At 43.9% G+C, this 16050-nt stretch overlaps 1 protein-coding gene across 10 annotated transcripts in view; it reads right to left on the bottom strand.

The window, feature by feature from the left end:
- The window catches only part of LOC147010737 (autism susceptibility gene 2 protein homolog), a 473526-nt gene that overhangs the window by 301666 nt on the left and 155810 nt on the right, over positions 1–16050 (bottom strand). For all 10 annotated transcript variants that reach the window (XM_085859271.1, XM_085859277.1, XM_085859269.1 and 7 more), the window contains one exon: positions 15996–16050. This exon is cut by the window's right edge and continues 137 nt beyond it. In XM_085859271.1, coding sequence (XP_085715397.1) covers positions 15996–16050 — 55 coding nt within the window. The remainder of the gene's footprint in view (positions 1–15995) is intronic.

Raw genomic sequence — 16050 nt, 5'->3', positions numbered from 1 at the left:
CATCATTTGTTCCTTCTCACGTGTATTATTTTCCTCCAATCCAATCTCTCAGTTTAGTAGACAACTCTGAAGATGCTAATGATGGTGAAAGACAAATATTGTAATAATTAATTTTACAGTCAAAAATGTTTTAATCCAGTGATCCAATGCCTGTGAGTGAAAGAAGCCAAGACAACCAGTCGATGAAAAGGTCCAAGAGTAGCTTCGGCTTCCCAAGCAAGCAGTGTTTCACAGAAGCTTACAAATCCATTTGGAATACTTAACGTCAACAGCTGAAGGAAGGAAGCCACAAGCGGTGAGTGTGTGCATGTGTCTGTGAAACACTGGCCTTCTGTGCTGGAAGAGTGTGGAAGCTTGCTTATGTCTCATTCAAAACACCACAGGGTGACTCGTAAATCTTCACTGCTGTCCGGGTGCAAGTGTACAGCGACAGGTGTTCCTCAAATTTACACTGGTCTTTGTTAATTGTAGCCACATAACCATAATTGTATTAAAGTGAAAGCCTGGTGTAGAAACGTAAAGGCTTTGAGGAAAGCGGGCGGGTCAACCACAGTGCATGGCAACGTTTGTCATGTGTGACCAAACCACATGGGGATTAGACAAGCACGCAGTGTGCCATCACACGGTGGTGAAAGACAGAGAAAGACAAACGGCTGTGTGTAATTGAAAGTCAACACCTTCTGCACGAACTCCAGGAGGCCAAAACCTATGGTCCAACAAAGTGACAAGGCTTCTGTACAATTGCCCACAATTCAGTTTGGCAAGTTCATTCTAATTCTACAGAAAAGGCCTAAACACAGCAATCAGCCCTGTGATTCTTGTACAAACAAAAATCCAAGTCATCTACACAAGGGCCCCAGCCAAAGCGGCAGTGAAGTGGGGAACCAGCCAAAGGAATGGTGACCTTGGTGAGATGGAAAATTAATGGTGAAACCGGCTAAACCGGTGATGAAGTGGGAGGGGGGCAACCCAAGCGTCGGTGAACAGAGTAGGAACCTGGTTGCAAGAAACAGAAATTAAAGAAAATAAAGGAGGAAAAGAAGAGAAGAAAAGAAAAAAAACATTGAAAACCTGCAGACCCATCTGTTGTAGGGAATTGCCTCGGCGCCAGAAGCAAATGGATCTGTCTAATGCATATAATCAATGGGGAAAGAGCGGGCACAGAGCCTACAGGTGTGTTCCAAGCTGCAGCATCTCATCAACATTCCCCAGCACCAGCAAATACATTCCCAGTCTCCTAGTCCCATTCCTAATGCAACAACTATGCCGTGTGTGTGTGTGTGTGTGTGTGTGTGTGTGTGTGTGTGTGTGTGTGTGTGTGTGTGTGTGTGTGTGTGTGTGTGTGTGTGTGTGTGTGTGTGTGTGTGTGTGTGTGTAATTAATCCAAGGGATTAGTGTTCGATTGTTGCCTCAGAGCGTTTCAAAAAATATTTTGTTCAAATGTGACAAATGGGGTGCCATCACTGTGGAGCGATGCAATATCATGTTACTCTTCATAGACGTGAGATATCAAACAGTCTTTCAGAACAGCAAAACTCTGATTAAATCAGAGCTGTTTGTTCAACTTCTCACAAGTTCAGCAGCTTTTCCCAAAAACAGCACATTCTGTTTTCGGGGATGTACTCATTCTGCCAATCAAACGTTCCCATTCACATATATAGGCCCATGTCCCGCACGTCTGGCTATGTAAAAATAACTTACATGTAATCAGTGCTTGAATGATAGTTCACGATAAACCAGGTCAAAAAATGTCTGTTAACCTTTCGGATGGCGTCGATAAGTTTTGTTATACTTTTGAGAGAAATGGGGTCACGCATGGGGCCTGGTGTTATTAACGTGAGAGTCGGGCCTAAATGCACACTTGAGATATTTTTGGAGTGGAAAACATTTCTTACCCATGCATTGAAAGATACTCAAATAGGATAATCGCATTATTCATTATATTCCAGTAGTAATTTACAGCATATTAAGAATAAACTGTTGTGACTATTTTTTCCATAAAAACACGAAATATTAGCAGAAGGCTGTGGTAAAAAAAACAAAAACTACCACGACATAAAAAAATAGAAAAACAAAACAAAGGCTTTTATTCTTTTTTTATTCCTTTTGAAACAGCTCAAAAATGGGAAGTTATAAACTGGACTGTATTTCTTAACAAAGCCTGGTGTTGGATTAGTGGTAAGGGTGGCTGGCATGGAATCCTAGGGTCCTGAGTTTGAGCCCTGTTGGCTGCTGAATTAACACCAGGTGGGGTTGAATCAGCCTGTCATCCTCCTGAATTTGGTGAAATCAGTACCAGTGTACTGGTGGAGGGGTGCAGCATCGGTGGCACAGCTGTGCTTCAAGAAATGATTGGAGTCCTGTCCAAGATTGTGCCAAATAGCCAAGGAAGAACTGCTTTGGCAGTTCCGGTGCTCTGTTCAAGAGCATGGGTCCAAGAAGAAGACAAAGAATTTCTTACCAGAAAAGAAAAACAATTTTAGGAGCGACTGAGGCAGCAGTCTGTCGACCGATACACTACACACTGCGGGCGGGTTCAATTTTTTGTCAGTGAAAAAAAATCATAATTTTCCCCCAAGGTTTGGATTAATTTGAAGCAACTTTTACAATATATTTTTTTCGCTCCAGGAAGCATTTCCATGTTTCAGGATGGGACAGAGACAGACAGCATTAGCCTAATATATTGTTATGACTGTGGAAATTCGCAGAACACCATTCGGTTCCTTCGATCAGTTATCCCGGTAAGTCTGTGTTCAGTTAGATTTCCCCACCGTTGTTTAATGGGATATATTCGTGTTCACCGGGCTGTGACCCTTTGAGATAGCCGTTTTTCTTTTTCTATTGTTATTTTGAACCACACAAACACCCGCCGCCACCAACTACGCCACAATGCCAACCACGCTCAAATCACCCCCACAACAACCACCACCATCTTCGCCACTACGCCGCTTGAGAACGCCGTCCTCCACGGTCCACGCTACGACGGTTTCTGCGTCGGGAACCGTCCGAGAACGCGGGAAGGATTGATAGAACAAAAGCTCTCGCAGTGCCTGTGGGGTTTTTCCCGCCTAATTTTCCCTCGCTTGATTCTTCCGCCTGAATCCCCCGTGCTTGGTGTGAAGGAAAGGGGTGGGGCAGCTCGCTCCTGATTGGTGGATGGACGGTGTGAGGCGGTCGGAGTGAGGGCACGCCCCTTTTCGGAAACCTTCTCGAAGGAAGGTGGTCAGAAGTGGGGTGGGGCGAAGGGCAGAGCCCCACGCTATAAAGGGCAGACGCGCGCGAGGCTCGCTCTCTTCTCTGCTCTCCTCTTCTTGGTCCATGGTTTTCTTCCCCCCCCCTGGGTATTCTCGGTTCATGCTCGCCCCTGTTTCCCTGGTGGTCCAATTCTTCTTCCCCTCGCTCGTGGTCAGGCGAGCGGCCTGTTGGTGGAGACGCGGATGGGAGGCGCAGCAGTGCTGGCTGTCTGGTGGACCTGTGCGTCCGGACGAGGGGTGCCGGAGAGGGTTCGCCGGCTGCGTGGGAGGCTGGAACCAGGTGCCACCATGCTGACGGTCGTGGGAGAGGGACTCGACGGCCACTGAAGGGAGGTCTTTTCCTGTTATTTTTGTATGCATGTTGTGGCGCCGTGTCCTCTAAGTAAACCTGTTTAAGTGCTTGTACATAATAATTATAGTCGGTGGAAATGCTTTTTCCTTGCTTGCACATTGCATGACTGCCTTGCTTGTATATACGTGTGCTTTATAATAAATGTCCTTGTGTGCAATGTACCCCGTTCGTCGTGTCCTATTTCCCCTTTGAAAGTGCCATCTTGGATCGTGGAATGAGTAGTGGGTTTTGAACGCCCGGTAAAGAGAATCGGATCCGTCGAGGTCGGCGATAACACTGCTCGGTTATCATTGTAGTACGGAATGGACCGCTTAAGCGGTTCGTGTCCCAGGCCGACCTGCGGCGCGGTGCAGCCCCTTGGTAGGTTACCCGCGCGGGTACTTAGGTATATCGACATTCGGCGATTCACCCTATTTCACGTGGTTAGAATGTGGACTGGGCTGTGGTGAGGTTAAACCCCCACCCGTGACTGGTTCCTGGCGGTAGTTCCAGGAGGGTCACGCCTGAATTGTCTGTCCGGTGGGCGACGCGGTTGTGATTGTAGTTACGCGGCCGATCGCACGCCGGCGGGCGCGAATTCGTAACAATATGTATGATTCAAGTGGAGCACCTGCGGGAAACACAAGGGCAGAGACATGAATGACATTTGTACATCTTGAGGTGGATGCTGCAAGTGGAGTTTTCCTAAATGGTTACTGGCAATTCAGATCCAGAAATGATGTAATCTACACAATTTATTTCCTTGACATAATATGTGAAATCATGTCGTAGGGGGTGAGAGGAGAGAGGTGGGAGAAGATGGAGAGTAACTTATTTCTGCCTTGACTTGATTGACTTGACTTGAGAGCGGGGAGGACCTACCTTGACTGACTTAACTCTGTCATTTATTTTTAAACTTGAAAGCGTTGAATACACTTCACTTCACAAATTAAAAATTCCTTAAAACCAAACGTTCTTAATAAATTTTGGATTTCATCATTAGTCCACATGTTCAATTTGTCACGTACAAAGTTCTTTGAAGTACTGTATTGTTATATTAAATACTGAAGTTGGAAGAGTTATGACTCACCTAAAATAAACTATATATATATATATATACCCCAGGAACAAGAAAATATATAACTAGATGACAATTCAATCCACAGCTTCAGTTTTAGTCGCTGTACTTTTACTAAGTAATAATAAATAACTAATTCCCGAGCAGGTGCACATGAAAATTCCAAAACGTGACCAAGATGTCAACTCTTCTCCCCCCCTCCCCCTTCTCGCTCTCCCCCCTCCTCCAGCCATTCTCCCCCTCTTCTCCTCCCCCTCCTCCATTGCATCTGAACAGATACATTCAAAACTGATATTAAAATGCATTTTTGTCTAAAAACGCCAATATTCGTCAGATTTTCTCACCTTTTGCTGCAGCTGAGTGTTAAACCATCATTGCAACAATTAAAAATGAAATCAGATATCGAATTAGAGTTACGATAAATCCATGAGATTGTCAGTCAGGAAGAGCAAGCCTTACAAAAGAGGCTTAAGAGGCCTGAGACCTATACGGAGCAAACAAAATGACAATTTGATTTTGAAGCCGATCCCTGAACGGGGGAAGCCATGTCCTGAATGGGCAGACACACTGGCGGAGAATATATATATATATATATATATATATATATATATATATATATATATATATATATATATATATATATATATATATATATATATATATATATATATACTGTGGGATGCCACTCTTCGTGGGGGACACGTTCCTGAAAAATGCGGCGAATGTCAGGGCATTGTTTAAAAAAAATAAAAATAAGAATAAAAAATAATGTTTAGTTTTTGTTATTTTTTTACATGATGTAGGCTCATGGAAGAGCGATTATACAGAACAAATCAGAACACAACATAACAAAGGGAACAGCAGGAGAAAGAGGAAACACCAATAGCAGGGGGGGGGGGAGGAGGGAGAAAGTGGAGGGAGACGGACAAACGAGGGATGCAGGTAACGACGAGTGGTAAGGGAGAACGCAGAGGGTGGACAATATGAATACAAAAACAAAATTGTGTTTGACCAGTTTGTGATTTTGTCAAAGTCTGAGGAGAGGGAAGAGGCTGCTGTCTGTCTGTCTGTCAGAAGGATGAGTGATGTCACAGCAGAGAGTGGAGTCATCAGGAAAGAGATCAAGAGGATTTTCCAGTGTCAGTGAGATCATTGATGAAGATTAGGAATAAGATGGGCACTAAAACAATGCTTTTGGGTACTCCAGCCTTGACAGGGAGAGTAGATGAGAGGATTCCATTGAGAGCCACACATTGGCTATGAGAGTGGAGTAAGTCAGGAATCCAAGAGTGGAGTTGGCCTTGGACGCCATAGGCAAAATGTCAAACTATATCAAAAACTTGAGATATGTCCAAAGAGACAGCCCTGATTTCATGTCTGATATTGAGGGCCTCCACCATTGTTTGGAGAGTAGAAGCAGCATATCTGAGGTAGAGTGACCAGGTCTGAATCTGAATTGATGATCTGAGATGAGATTGTTGGAGAAAAGGAATGATTTTATGTCAACTGCAATGATGGATTCCATGACCTTGCCGATGAATGGAAGTACGTGAAGCTAATTGGGCTGTAGTTAAGGGGATCCGTTTTTGAACCTTTTTCATGTAATGCTTTGATGTTGGCTGATTTCTAATTTCCCAATTAGATATAGGAGACCAGTCCTGAAATGTAACAATATCCCCCTTCCGCCACGCGGCGGCGGATAAAAAAAAACAAAAAACGAATACAAAAAATAAACCCGCAAATACACGAAGCACGAATGTCGAAGCAGAACACACTTTATGACCTGCGAATACACGGGGTCCGCGAATAGCGGGGTCCAACTGTATATAGATATTACACGAAGTTGCAGACGATCCGTGGATGGAACACACAACTTGGGGATTCATACTCTTCCCTGTTCGTTTATCAATATATTTGAAATTCAAAATGGAAAGCAGAGAAAAATTCCTTCAAATATTCCAGTGAGTGCAAAGCAGAAATGTGATGAATGACTTTTAAGCATTATTTCTAGTTTTAAAAGCAATCTGCAAATTCATGGCTCTTCAAACGTTCATCTTTCCTGCTAACGCTGTGAAAAATGCAGGGTTTCATTAAGTCCATTAGGCGCACTGAGCCAGTAAACACTCAATATGCAAACTGCTGTGTCAAGGCAGATGGTTGTAAGACAGAGGGCGTTGCTGCCTGCAATTTAAACGGCCATACCAGGTCTTCTGACGCTCAAGTTTTGGGCAAATTGAAGACAAAAATACACTTAAAGTAAACTGTTAAAACGGTTGAAAATCATTATATATGGCTACACATCAGCAGTATGTCGTCATAACATGTCCTGTCAAAGACTTTGCCACAAAATGTTCGACAATGGGACATGGTGTCCATGAAACATGACGGGCACAGTTGCAAAGCCGCCGATCCTACATACTGAGAAGCCTGGTGATCTAAGCAAACCTGGATGAAATTGCAAGGCACACCTACTCGGAATAATAATAGAAGGATCCCTCCATCAAACAAAATGCATTCTGAAGAGACACTGGAGGTGTGCAAGTTGAAGCGGCAGGCAATCGATGACAATTCAGTGATAAATATATTCTTTTTTCTCTCTCTATTTATTGCAGGCAAAACCAATGAAAATCATGAGCAATGACCCATGGAACATCCATGCAATGTAAAATGTGACTTCAAGTGCTCAAGTCTCACCCAACCCCCACCCCCATACCCCAAGTCCTCAACCTCCGACTCCCAACCCGAAGGCATCAATCCGTTCCCCACTCCAAGCCTTCAAACCCCTTACCTGCAATCCCCCCACCCACGAAAGTCCTAACCCCTCACAAACTTCAACCTCTTGCTCCCAACTCCATCGCATCTTTGCCCCACCCAACCCTCCACCCCCAAATCTCCCCCTGCCAACCTCAACTCTGTCTTGCCCTCCTTACCCTGCTCCCGCTCATAAAAGCAAACAGGCATTCCCACATCTATCATTACATATTTCTTCATTCCCTCATCCAAACAGCAGATTATTTAACACTTTCCCCTCCCCTATCATGCTATCACCGACTTCACAGAAACCGCGATCGAAGCAGCTCTCCTACAGGTCGTGGGCCATCACGGTCACGTGTCCAAATCACAATCCCGTGAGATATGCGGAAACCCCATGGAATTGCAACTCTCAAGTGACCATGAGCAGCCTAATTGTGATGAATAGGTAACTTTTGATGATTTGACAAGGCCACCAAGTCGACCCGGGGGCACAGTGGATTGAGGATATACATGAAGAGAGATGTAGAAACATATTAAATGCCAAGTGAACGAGAACGGACCTCGGTAGAGTGCATAGTCTCGCCTTGCATGCTCATTCTGAACAAAAATACCATCGTTAACTGAACACACTACTATTATGGCACACTGCTATGATGGCCCACATACCTCTATCATCCCTGCATCCCATTATGTCACATACATTACAATAATCTGTAGCTGTATTGATTATTGATTGAGTATGAGGATATTTAACCACTTTTGTGCACATCAAGGTTAAATTCCATCAATGAAGATGAATATGAAAAAAAAAACTTTCCAACGACATGCCCCATGGCGAATCAATCATAATAGGTATGAAGTTTCGCATCGATCTGAATTGTGGTTCTGGAAAAGGTTTTTTTTAATGTATATATTTTCAATCCAAAATGGCCACCAGACCACATGACCGATAATATCATTAATTAAATTCTTCACTCACATTGAGTTGCAGATCAGATAATGTATATGAAGTTTCAGATTTTTCGGATCAGGATTTCAATTCGTTGTTGGCATATGTCAAGTTTCAATTTTGTAGTTGTTGAGCAGTTTCGGAGAAGACGACGTCCAATTTTTATCTTTTAATCCAATATGGCTGCCATAACCATGCGACTTATGATATCAGAGTTATCAATAAAATATTGTCCATGGGGAGTCCCTCCTATGTTTAAAGGCTTGCATTGATCACACAAGCGGTTGAAGAGAAATACAATTTTAAGCGAAAATATATAGACGTGGACACAAACAGATGCAGAGACAGACAGACACGGCCATTACGACAGTTTTGCAACCCCTTTGGGGCGAGACAACTGATCATTTCAAATAATCAACAGCTAATTAGAACTGAAACAATCAAGCTTTCAGGCTCTGCTTAAGGCCGTAAAAGCAGGTTGTGCCACATTATTTGTGGTGCCCAAGCAGAGTTGGCTCTGGGACTTCCTGCACCACAAACGAGCATAACGCTACAAGGCCACACTTTTACTCAACAGCTTGCCACACGACGGGATTCATGAGTGCAAGTAAATATGAAAGAGCAAGAGGTGCATAACGCAACCAAAACGTTCCTTTGGCACACATGTGAAGTGAGTTTGTTCAGCAGGAGCAAACAAAGAGCAAAAAGACATTTGGCCATGAGCAGCGATTTGGCCAAAAAGACCAAGGCGGGAGTGGCAATTACATTTCTAGATGGTGTCAATAAGGGCGGGAAAATTGGGGAATATAAAACTGCACGCACTGCACTCGTTCCACCAGGATGCCGAGATGACACATGAACTTCGGAAAATTCATCCAGATAGATTAAACTTCATGTACACGTACATACAAACACCTCCGACCGTCTTTCATATGGTAGCAAGGGCACGGAGATTATTGAAGGGACTGAACCCCGAGGAGTGTCGTGACTTCACGTCAAAATTACGTGCAAGGCCAATTTACAGGATAACTGGAGCGAAGTCGGTGGCGCACTATTGTAGATCCCCATGCTTTTCACCAAAAGCAAAGTTGAAAGATAGTAAAAAGTTCCACCATGAAGGATGCAATATCAAATTTTGAGGTGAAAAAACAAAATCTTCGGTTTTGACCCCTGTGACCCAAATTCCCACCACACCCCCATCCCTGGGGGCATGAACCGGGGGTCAATCCAAAACCTCGTTACGTATTTCATGCGTCCCCCAATGTTGATTGCATACACCGTTACATTAAAAAAAAACGTTTTATAATGTACCCCAAATTACATTGTTTGGCATTTGACATTTCGACCCCAACCCAGGGCCCCAGGGGCGGGGTCTAAATGATACTGCTCTCACACCATCTTGCCATATGGTGATCATAACCACCAAGTTCATTGGTGAATTTCTGCACATCCATTCAGGAGATAGCGTGATGGATGGACAGACGCAGACAGATTGAGACAGATAGATAGATAGATAGACAGACAGACAGATATACATGGACAGACAGAAAGACAGGTAGATACATAGATAGATAGAGACAGATAGATAGACAGACACATAGATAGACAGACAGATAGATAGACAGACACATAGATAGACAGACAGATAGACATAGACAGACAGATGTAGATAGATCCACAAACAGATAGAGATAGACAGACAGAGATAGATAGACAGACAAATAGATAGACAGACAGATATAGAGACAGACAGATAGAAAGACAGAAAGATAGACAGATAGATAGACATAGACAGACAGACAGATGTAGATAGCTTGACAAACAGATAGAGATAGACAGACAGAGATAGATAGACATATAAACAGAAAGATAGATGGAGAGATAAATAGACAGACAGATATGTAGATAGATATATTGAAAGACAGATAGATAGACAGACAGACATAGATAGACAGAAAGATAGATATACAGACAGATATAGATAGACAGACAGATATAGATAGACAGACAGATATAGATAGAAAGACAGAGACAAACAGACAGATATAGATAGACCAACAGATAGATTGACAGAGACAGACAGATATAGATAGACAGAGACAGACACATAGACAGAAAGATAGATAAGCACATAATATAGAGAGATAGATAGACAGACAGAAAGATAGATAGACAGACAAAGATAGACAGACAGATAGATAGACAGACAAAGATAGACAGACAGATAGATAGACAGATAGATAGATAGACAGATGGACGGACAGATAGACAAACAGAGAGAGATAGATAGATAGACAGTTAGATAGTGAGATAAATAGACAGACAGAGACAGACAGACAGACAGACAGATATAGCTTGACCGACAGACAGACAGAAAGATAGATAGGCAGATCATATAGAGAGACAGAGAGAGCGTTGGTGCTGCTTAAGCAGTCCCCTTGGCTAGTCGGCACAATCCTGGACAGGTCGCCACTCCGACACAGGATACCAGCATGCTGGCACTCATTTTGCCGACCTCAGAAGGATGACAGGCCAAGTTAACCCCACCTGGTGTAAATTCAACAGCTGAGCGGGATTTGAAATCAGGACCCTCGGATCCAAAGCCCGCCACCCTAACCATTAAGCCAACACCAGGCATTTAGAGAGACAGACAGATAGATACAGACAGACAGATAGACAGACAGACAGATAGATAGACAGAGATATACAAAGATAGATAGACAGATACACAGATAGACAGACAGATAGATAAAAGTCCACAAAATCATTCAAAAGGTAATCTATGGAAATTTTTTGCTGAGAAACCAGGACCAGCATGCAGACGGGTAGAGGAATTAGAAGACAGACAGAGCAGGAAAATTGAGAATATAAAGAGAAGTAACATCAAATTGATTGACCAATCACAGGTCAGTGCATCAAAGATAAGGCAGAAGTAAAGTGCAAGTCACAAGTCATTTGCACAGAGCCATGTGAACAAGCTGACAAAAGCAGTTTGAAAGATTTATGAATATGCCATCCCAATACTTGTTGAAACTTCAGCGTGACTTTCACAATGATGGTATGATGGACTGCTTGCTATGCATGTGATGATGGTGTGATGGACTGCCACTGTGCTCGACAATGGTATGAAAGAGCAATGCACGTCACATTCCTCAGCCAGAGAAAGTGGGATAAAATGTCGAGCACTTTGGTTACTCAACTCAAAGGCCTGGGATTTTGAATATCAAGCAAACTGCTCTTTGCACGGGGTAATTAAACTGCAGATTAAACTGCACTTTGTCCCGAAGATCAGGAATGTATCCCAACGCGCTGTCATGCATAATTAAGGTGGCCCTAATAAACAGGAGAAACAATCGAGGCATTGTCAGCGCACCGCTACCTTCACCACAGAGCAGAGGAGTAACTCGACCGTCAATCGTTCATCAACCGAAAAGATGAACATTGCACAAAATAACTGAGAGAATTCGATAATAAGCAAGCACCACAATGTGAAAAATGCATTCAACGACGCCGATCATTTAAACTGTGAGATTAAAAAGATCGGCTTGAGGGATGCACACTTGCCTTCGAGCTGTCCAGCTTGGTTTTGAACCCTAACCCAGTTATAAACTGCCATCCTGGTGTTTCGCACGCAAGGCAAGGCCTAAATGTGTGCACCGTCCCTCGGAAGACCCTTAAGCCAGAGGACCCATGTGGCAGAACTGATCATTGTTTGACGTTAAAGATCGCACTGTATCTTTCACAAAGGGTAGGGCGAGTCATCATCACCAGCATCTTACAAGTTCCTTCCCTGAATTACTTCTGGAAAAGCCACAGCAAGCCCCCAACATAACCAGTGCTCAATAATTGGGGGGGGGGGGGTTGCATACAGAGTCGAGGATCACAGAGGGACGATCTACAATTGCTTCCAGATCAGCTATGCTCTATCAAAAGTTTGGAACATTTGATTGATGATATATGGCCTGAGCAAAGTCACATTAAATACGGGAACGGCACTCGGCACTCGGTAGAGCGCTTACCTCCGCCAAGTTGAACACTTACGTTTTGTATCCCACTGATAGGTTGGATCTCGATTCAGACCTCAATCAAAATCGAATCGCCTCGTTCTTGTCACCTAACCAACACATCTATGAAGTTTTGTCATAACTCGTCCACAACTTTTTGAAATATAATGCGATACATAGTTTTGGCCCCATCTCTCAATGCTGAAGAATCACTTTAAAAATTAAATAATTCTAGTATCTGCATCCAGATCCAGATCTTCATCAAAATTAAATCATTTAGCCCTTTTCATACACCCAGCCACTCCAGCAAATTTCGTCTGAATCCGTCTGAAACTTTTTGAGATATCCTGCTCACAAACAGAGAGAGACAGGCAGGGGTGAAAACATAACCTCTGCCACCGAATAAACAAGATGATTTTTTTTTTTTAATTTTAATCACAAAGCAAAGGAAGCTTCAAAAGCAGACGTGCGACCGAACCTTTCCTTCACACTCCAACAGTGCCCAGTCCCTCCATCTTCCTGTTTCCATAAACGAAGCAGGAATAAAGCCAGCATTTTGCGTCGCAGAGCATAAAACAGACCCCGAAACTCTTAACGCCCTCTTCACAAATGGCCATTTTCAGCAGTTCCCTTCAATGGCGCATGACCACATAGCGCATGGCGAAATATCCTACAAGCACAAAGCAAGCGTGGAACCGCATCATCACGAGGCTGTTGGCACGATGCGTTGCAATCTGGCTGCAAACGCCAAGCCACCAACACAATTCCACCCCACATGCCTTGCTGCTGTTGGATGAGACATTGTGAGCAGGCCAGAATCTTGGGAGCACGCATTGCAGGCTGTCAGGACGAGCGACACAAGGCTGCTATTACAAAGATAAATATTTTGGCATTAGGCAGTGTCGTGTGCTCTTGTAAAGATGTCATAATGCTTTAGTTTCACACAAATATCCAGGAAAGAAAAGTTTAAAAATCTACAATCTGCTTGGCGAATAAATATTCGAGTTTCCACGTATCCCTAGTGCATTCAGCATGCACCATCAACTTGAAAAATTGTGAGTTTATTTTGTATGCATGCTATCAAGACGACCGCCTTCTACAGTCTTACGTTGTAAATGTATGGGCCTATCACTTTGCCATCACAGACTGGTCGGTGGTATTACCATCTTCCTCTGCCTCCTCTTTGGTCTTGCATCCTCTGCCCACTCTGTGATTTGTCCTCGCACTCCCCCCAGGTATCAGTAGGTCGCACGCCATGCATCAGCAACCCCCTTCAGGTGAAACTACCTAAATCCAGGATCACTGCTCAACTCCACTCACTTATTCCTCTTTTTACTCCACTTATGGAACGAACTTCCATATTCTCTTCAATCGCATTCTTCCCTCCAGGTCTTCAATACAGCTGTTCACCACCATCTCAGATCATCCCCCAACCAATCCACGATGTTTTCTATACCCGTTAAACCAACACCCCTCTCCTCCCCTCTAATTTTCCTTCTGTGTCCATCTTATCCACCCCTTGCATTCTCCTTTACTCCTAATCCTTACCTACGCATCCGTTGTTGTCCTTCTCCATTTATTTTGTCCCTCGGCCGTGCTGTCAGCATTTCTCCCTTCTCTTTCTGCTGTTCCTTTTGTAATGCTGCGTCCTGATCCGTTCTGTGTTTGAGCTCTTCCACGAACCTTGACTGAATATATATTTTTTTAAAGCACTCGGCTGGATCACATGGTCCATAAAAGGCCAACACCAAACCAGACGTTATCACTTCGCGTTTTGATCATCTTTCGACTACACTACAGAGCAACTTGGCGATCAAGTGAGTAAAAAAAAAGAAGACTTGTTGCATTCCTCTCACCGGTACAGATTCAATTATGGTACTTTTGTGCTCAGAGCGAGCGGCTTCAGTCGTATCAGTTTCCTGCGATGGAGTAGCGACCTATCCAGGGTTGCTTCCCAGTCAGAGAAACGTTCATGACTGAATTGTGAATGCACCCAATGCTCTGTGACGGACTGACCACATGCCTGTCTGTCAACTATAACGTACAAGTACGATTCACCCATTGGACCCAACGGTGGACACAAGCTCAGTAGGTATTTTCCCTCTTCCCCTTGAAGGAATATTCCCCACCCCCCCCCACCCCCAATCTGAATACAAAACAAGTTGTGAAACATGATTACTTTTCCTGAATGCCACTTGCCAATGGAGCTCAAATGTTTTTTTCGCTCGCAGCCTCAGAATTGCCTTTTCTCTATGAGGACGCACAGTGTTTAAAAGCTTTTCTCAAAAGAGTGCCTCACTTAAATAAATAAGGAAGTTTTGCATTCACTTATTTGCCAACTGATGTAACATTAAGCAACTCATTATTAATGCAGCACGGAAGATTTTTTTTTAACATAGACGAGGCCAAAATAAAAAGCTGCAGATACAGTTGTCGGAAAAAAAAATGGGAAAATCTACTCGGACGAGCTTGAAGTGTCAGGAATTCATAAGCAGAGCACATTGGTTAATACGCAATTGAAATAATCTCTGCGGCTATGAGGCACGCGAAGCCAGGCCAATTCGTGAATGCCTCGTCTTCTTGCCATAAACCTAATTCTTCACATTCCACTCTCATAAACACAAAGTGACATAATAACATGGTGGCACGCCGCCACCATGCATATGGACGATGTCAATTCCAGCTCGGAGCGACGCTAGGCTGTCGGATTAAGTCACAATGGACTGGCACATGATTTCTCCAAGAGAAATAAAGAGAAACATGACAAGTGTACTGAGAAGCAAAAATGAGAAGGAAAAGAAAATGAGAAAAATGTACAGCGGTTCACACGGACCAGTAAATGTTAATGTGGGAGACCAGACAGAAAGGCTTGCATCAAGGAGTCAAACATACACACTGAGATTTCATGTCTGAGAAGTAAGAATAATTTCGATGACAATTAAACAATTGTTGGAGTTACGCAGCATCTTTATGAGGCCACCGTCGCTTATGATAAGTGCTGGCCACATGACAAAAGTATTAGTGTATTATGATAATGAGCGTGAAAATGAGGTATGTTTGACTACGCAACACTCAAATCCCAGCGTAGGTCTGGTGTGACGTTGTGGATGACCTACAAACAAGAAACGCAAACATTAAGATGGGCATCATGACAATGGTGCGGATCGTCATCATTCTGACGTGAAAGTTCTCGTTTTGCTCGCCAGTGATGCACCCGATATATCACGACCTAAGGTCGTCCACAAACGGCTCGTAGTAATCCCGACGGAACAGCCCTGGGTTAAACACCCCACATTATTCATATTAACCCGACAAGCCGAAGCAAATTGTTGTCCGCGGCGAGGCAACGCCCCGGGGATGTCAGCATTCAATCGGCCCAAATAAAACAAAGTGTTGCAGAGAAGGCGTGAGGCCATTACTCTCAACCCTGTTCACTTGAGCAGCGGAGGGGATGGCGTGTTGTCGTTATTGCCCCCGGGTGCTTCCTGAAGCAGCTGTGCTTTGCAAACAAATTTGCAATTCCCCCTTTTTGGGACCTCTGCGGCTTTGGGACGCTCGATTTCAGTGGAGATGTGGTCACAACATGCTCACAGCAGCAAGCTAAAGACAGCAGCGGCAAGCTCACCTCGCGTTTCCGATTCACCGGCAACTTCTGCTTGCTGCGATCGCGTCCTCTGCTG

This window comes from Eptatretus burgeri, chromosome 16, assembly GCF_056783735.1.
Source record: "Eptatretus burgeri isolate ZD-2024b chromosome 16, Ebu_testis_v1, whole genome shotgun sequence".
NCBI classification, from domain to species: domain Eukaryota; kingdom Metazoa; phylum Chordata; class Myxini; order Myxiniformes; family Myxinidae; genus Eptatretus; species Eptatretus burgeri.
Note: the sequence above shows the minus strand (reverse complement) of the source record. Positions and strands in the feature narration are given on the sequence as shown.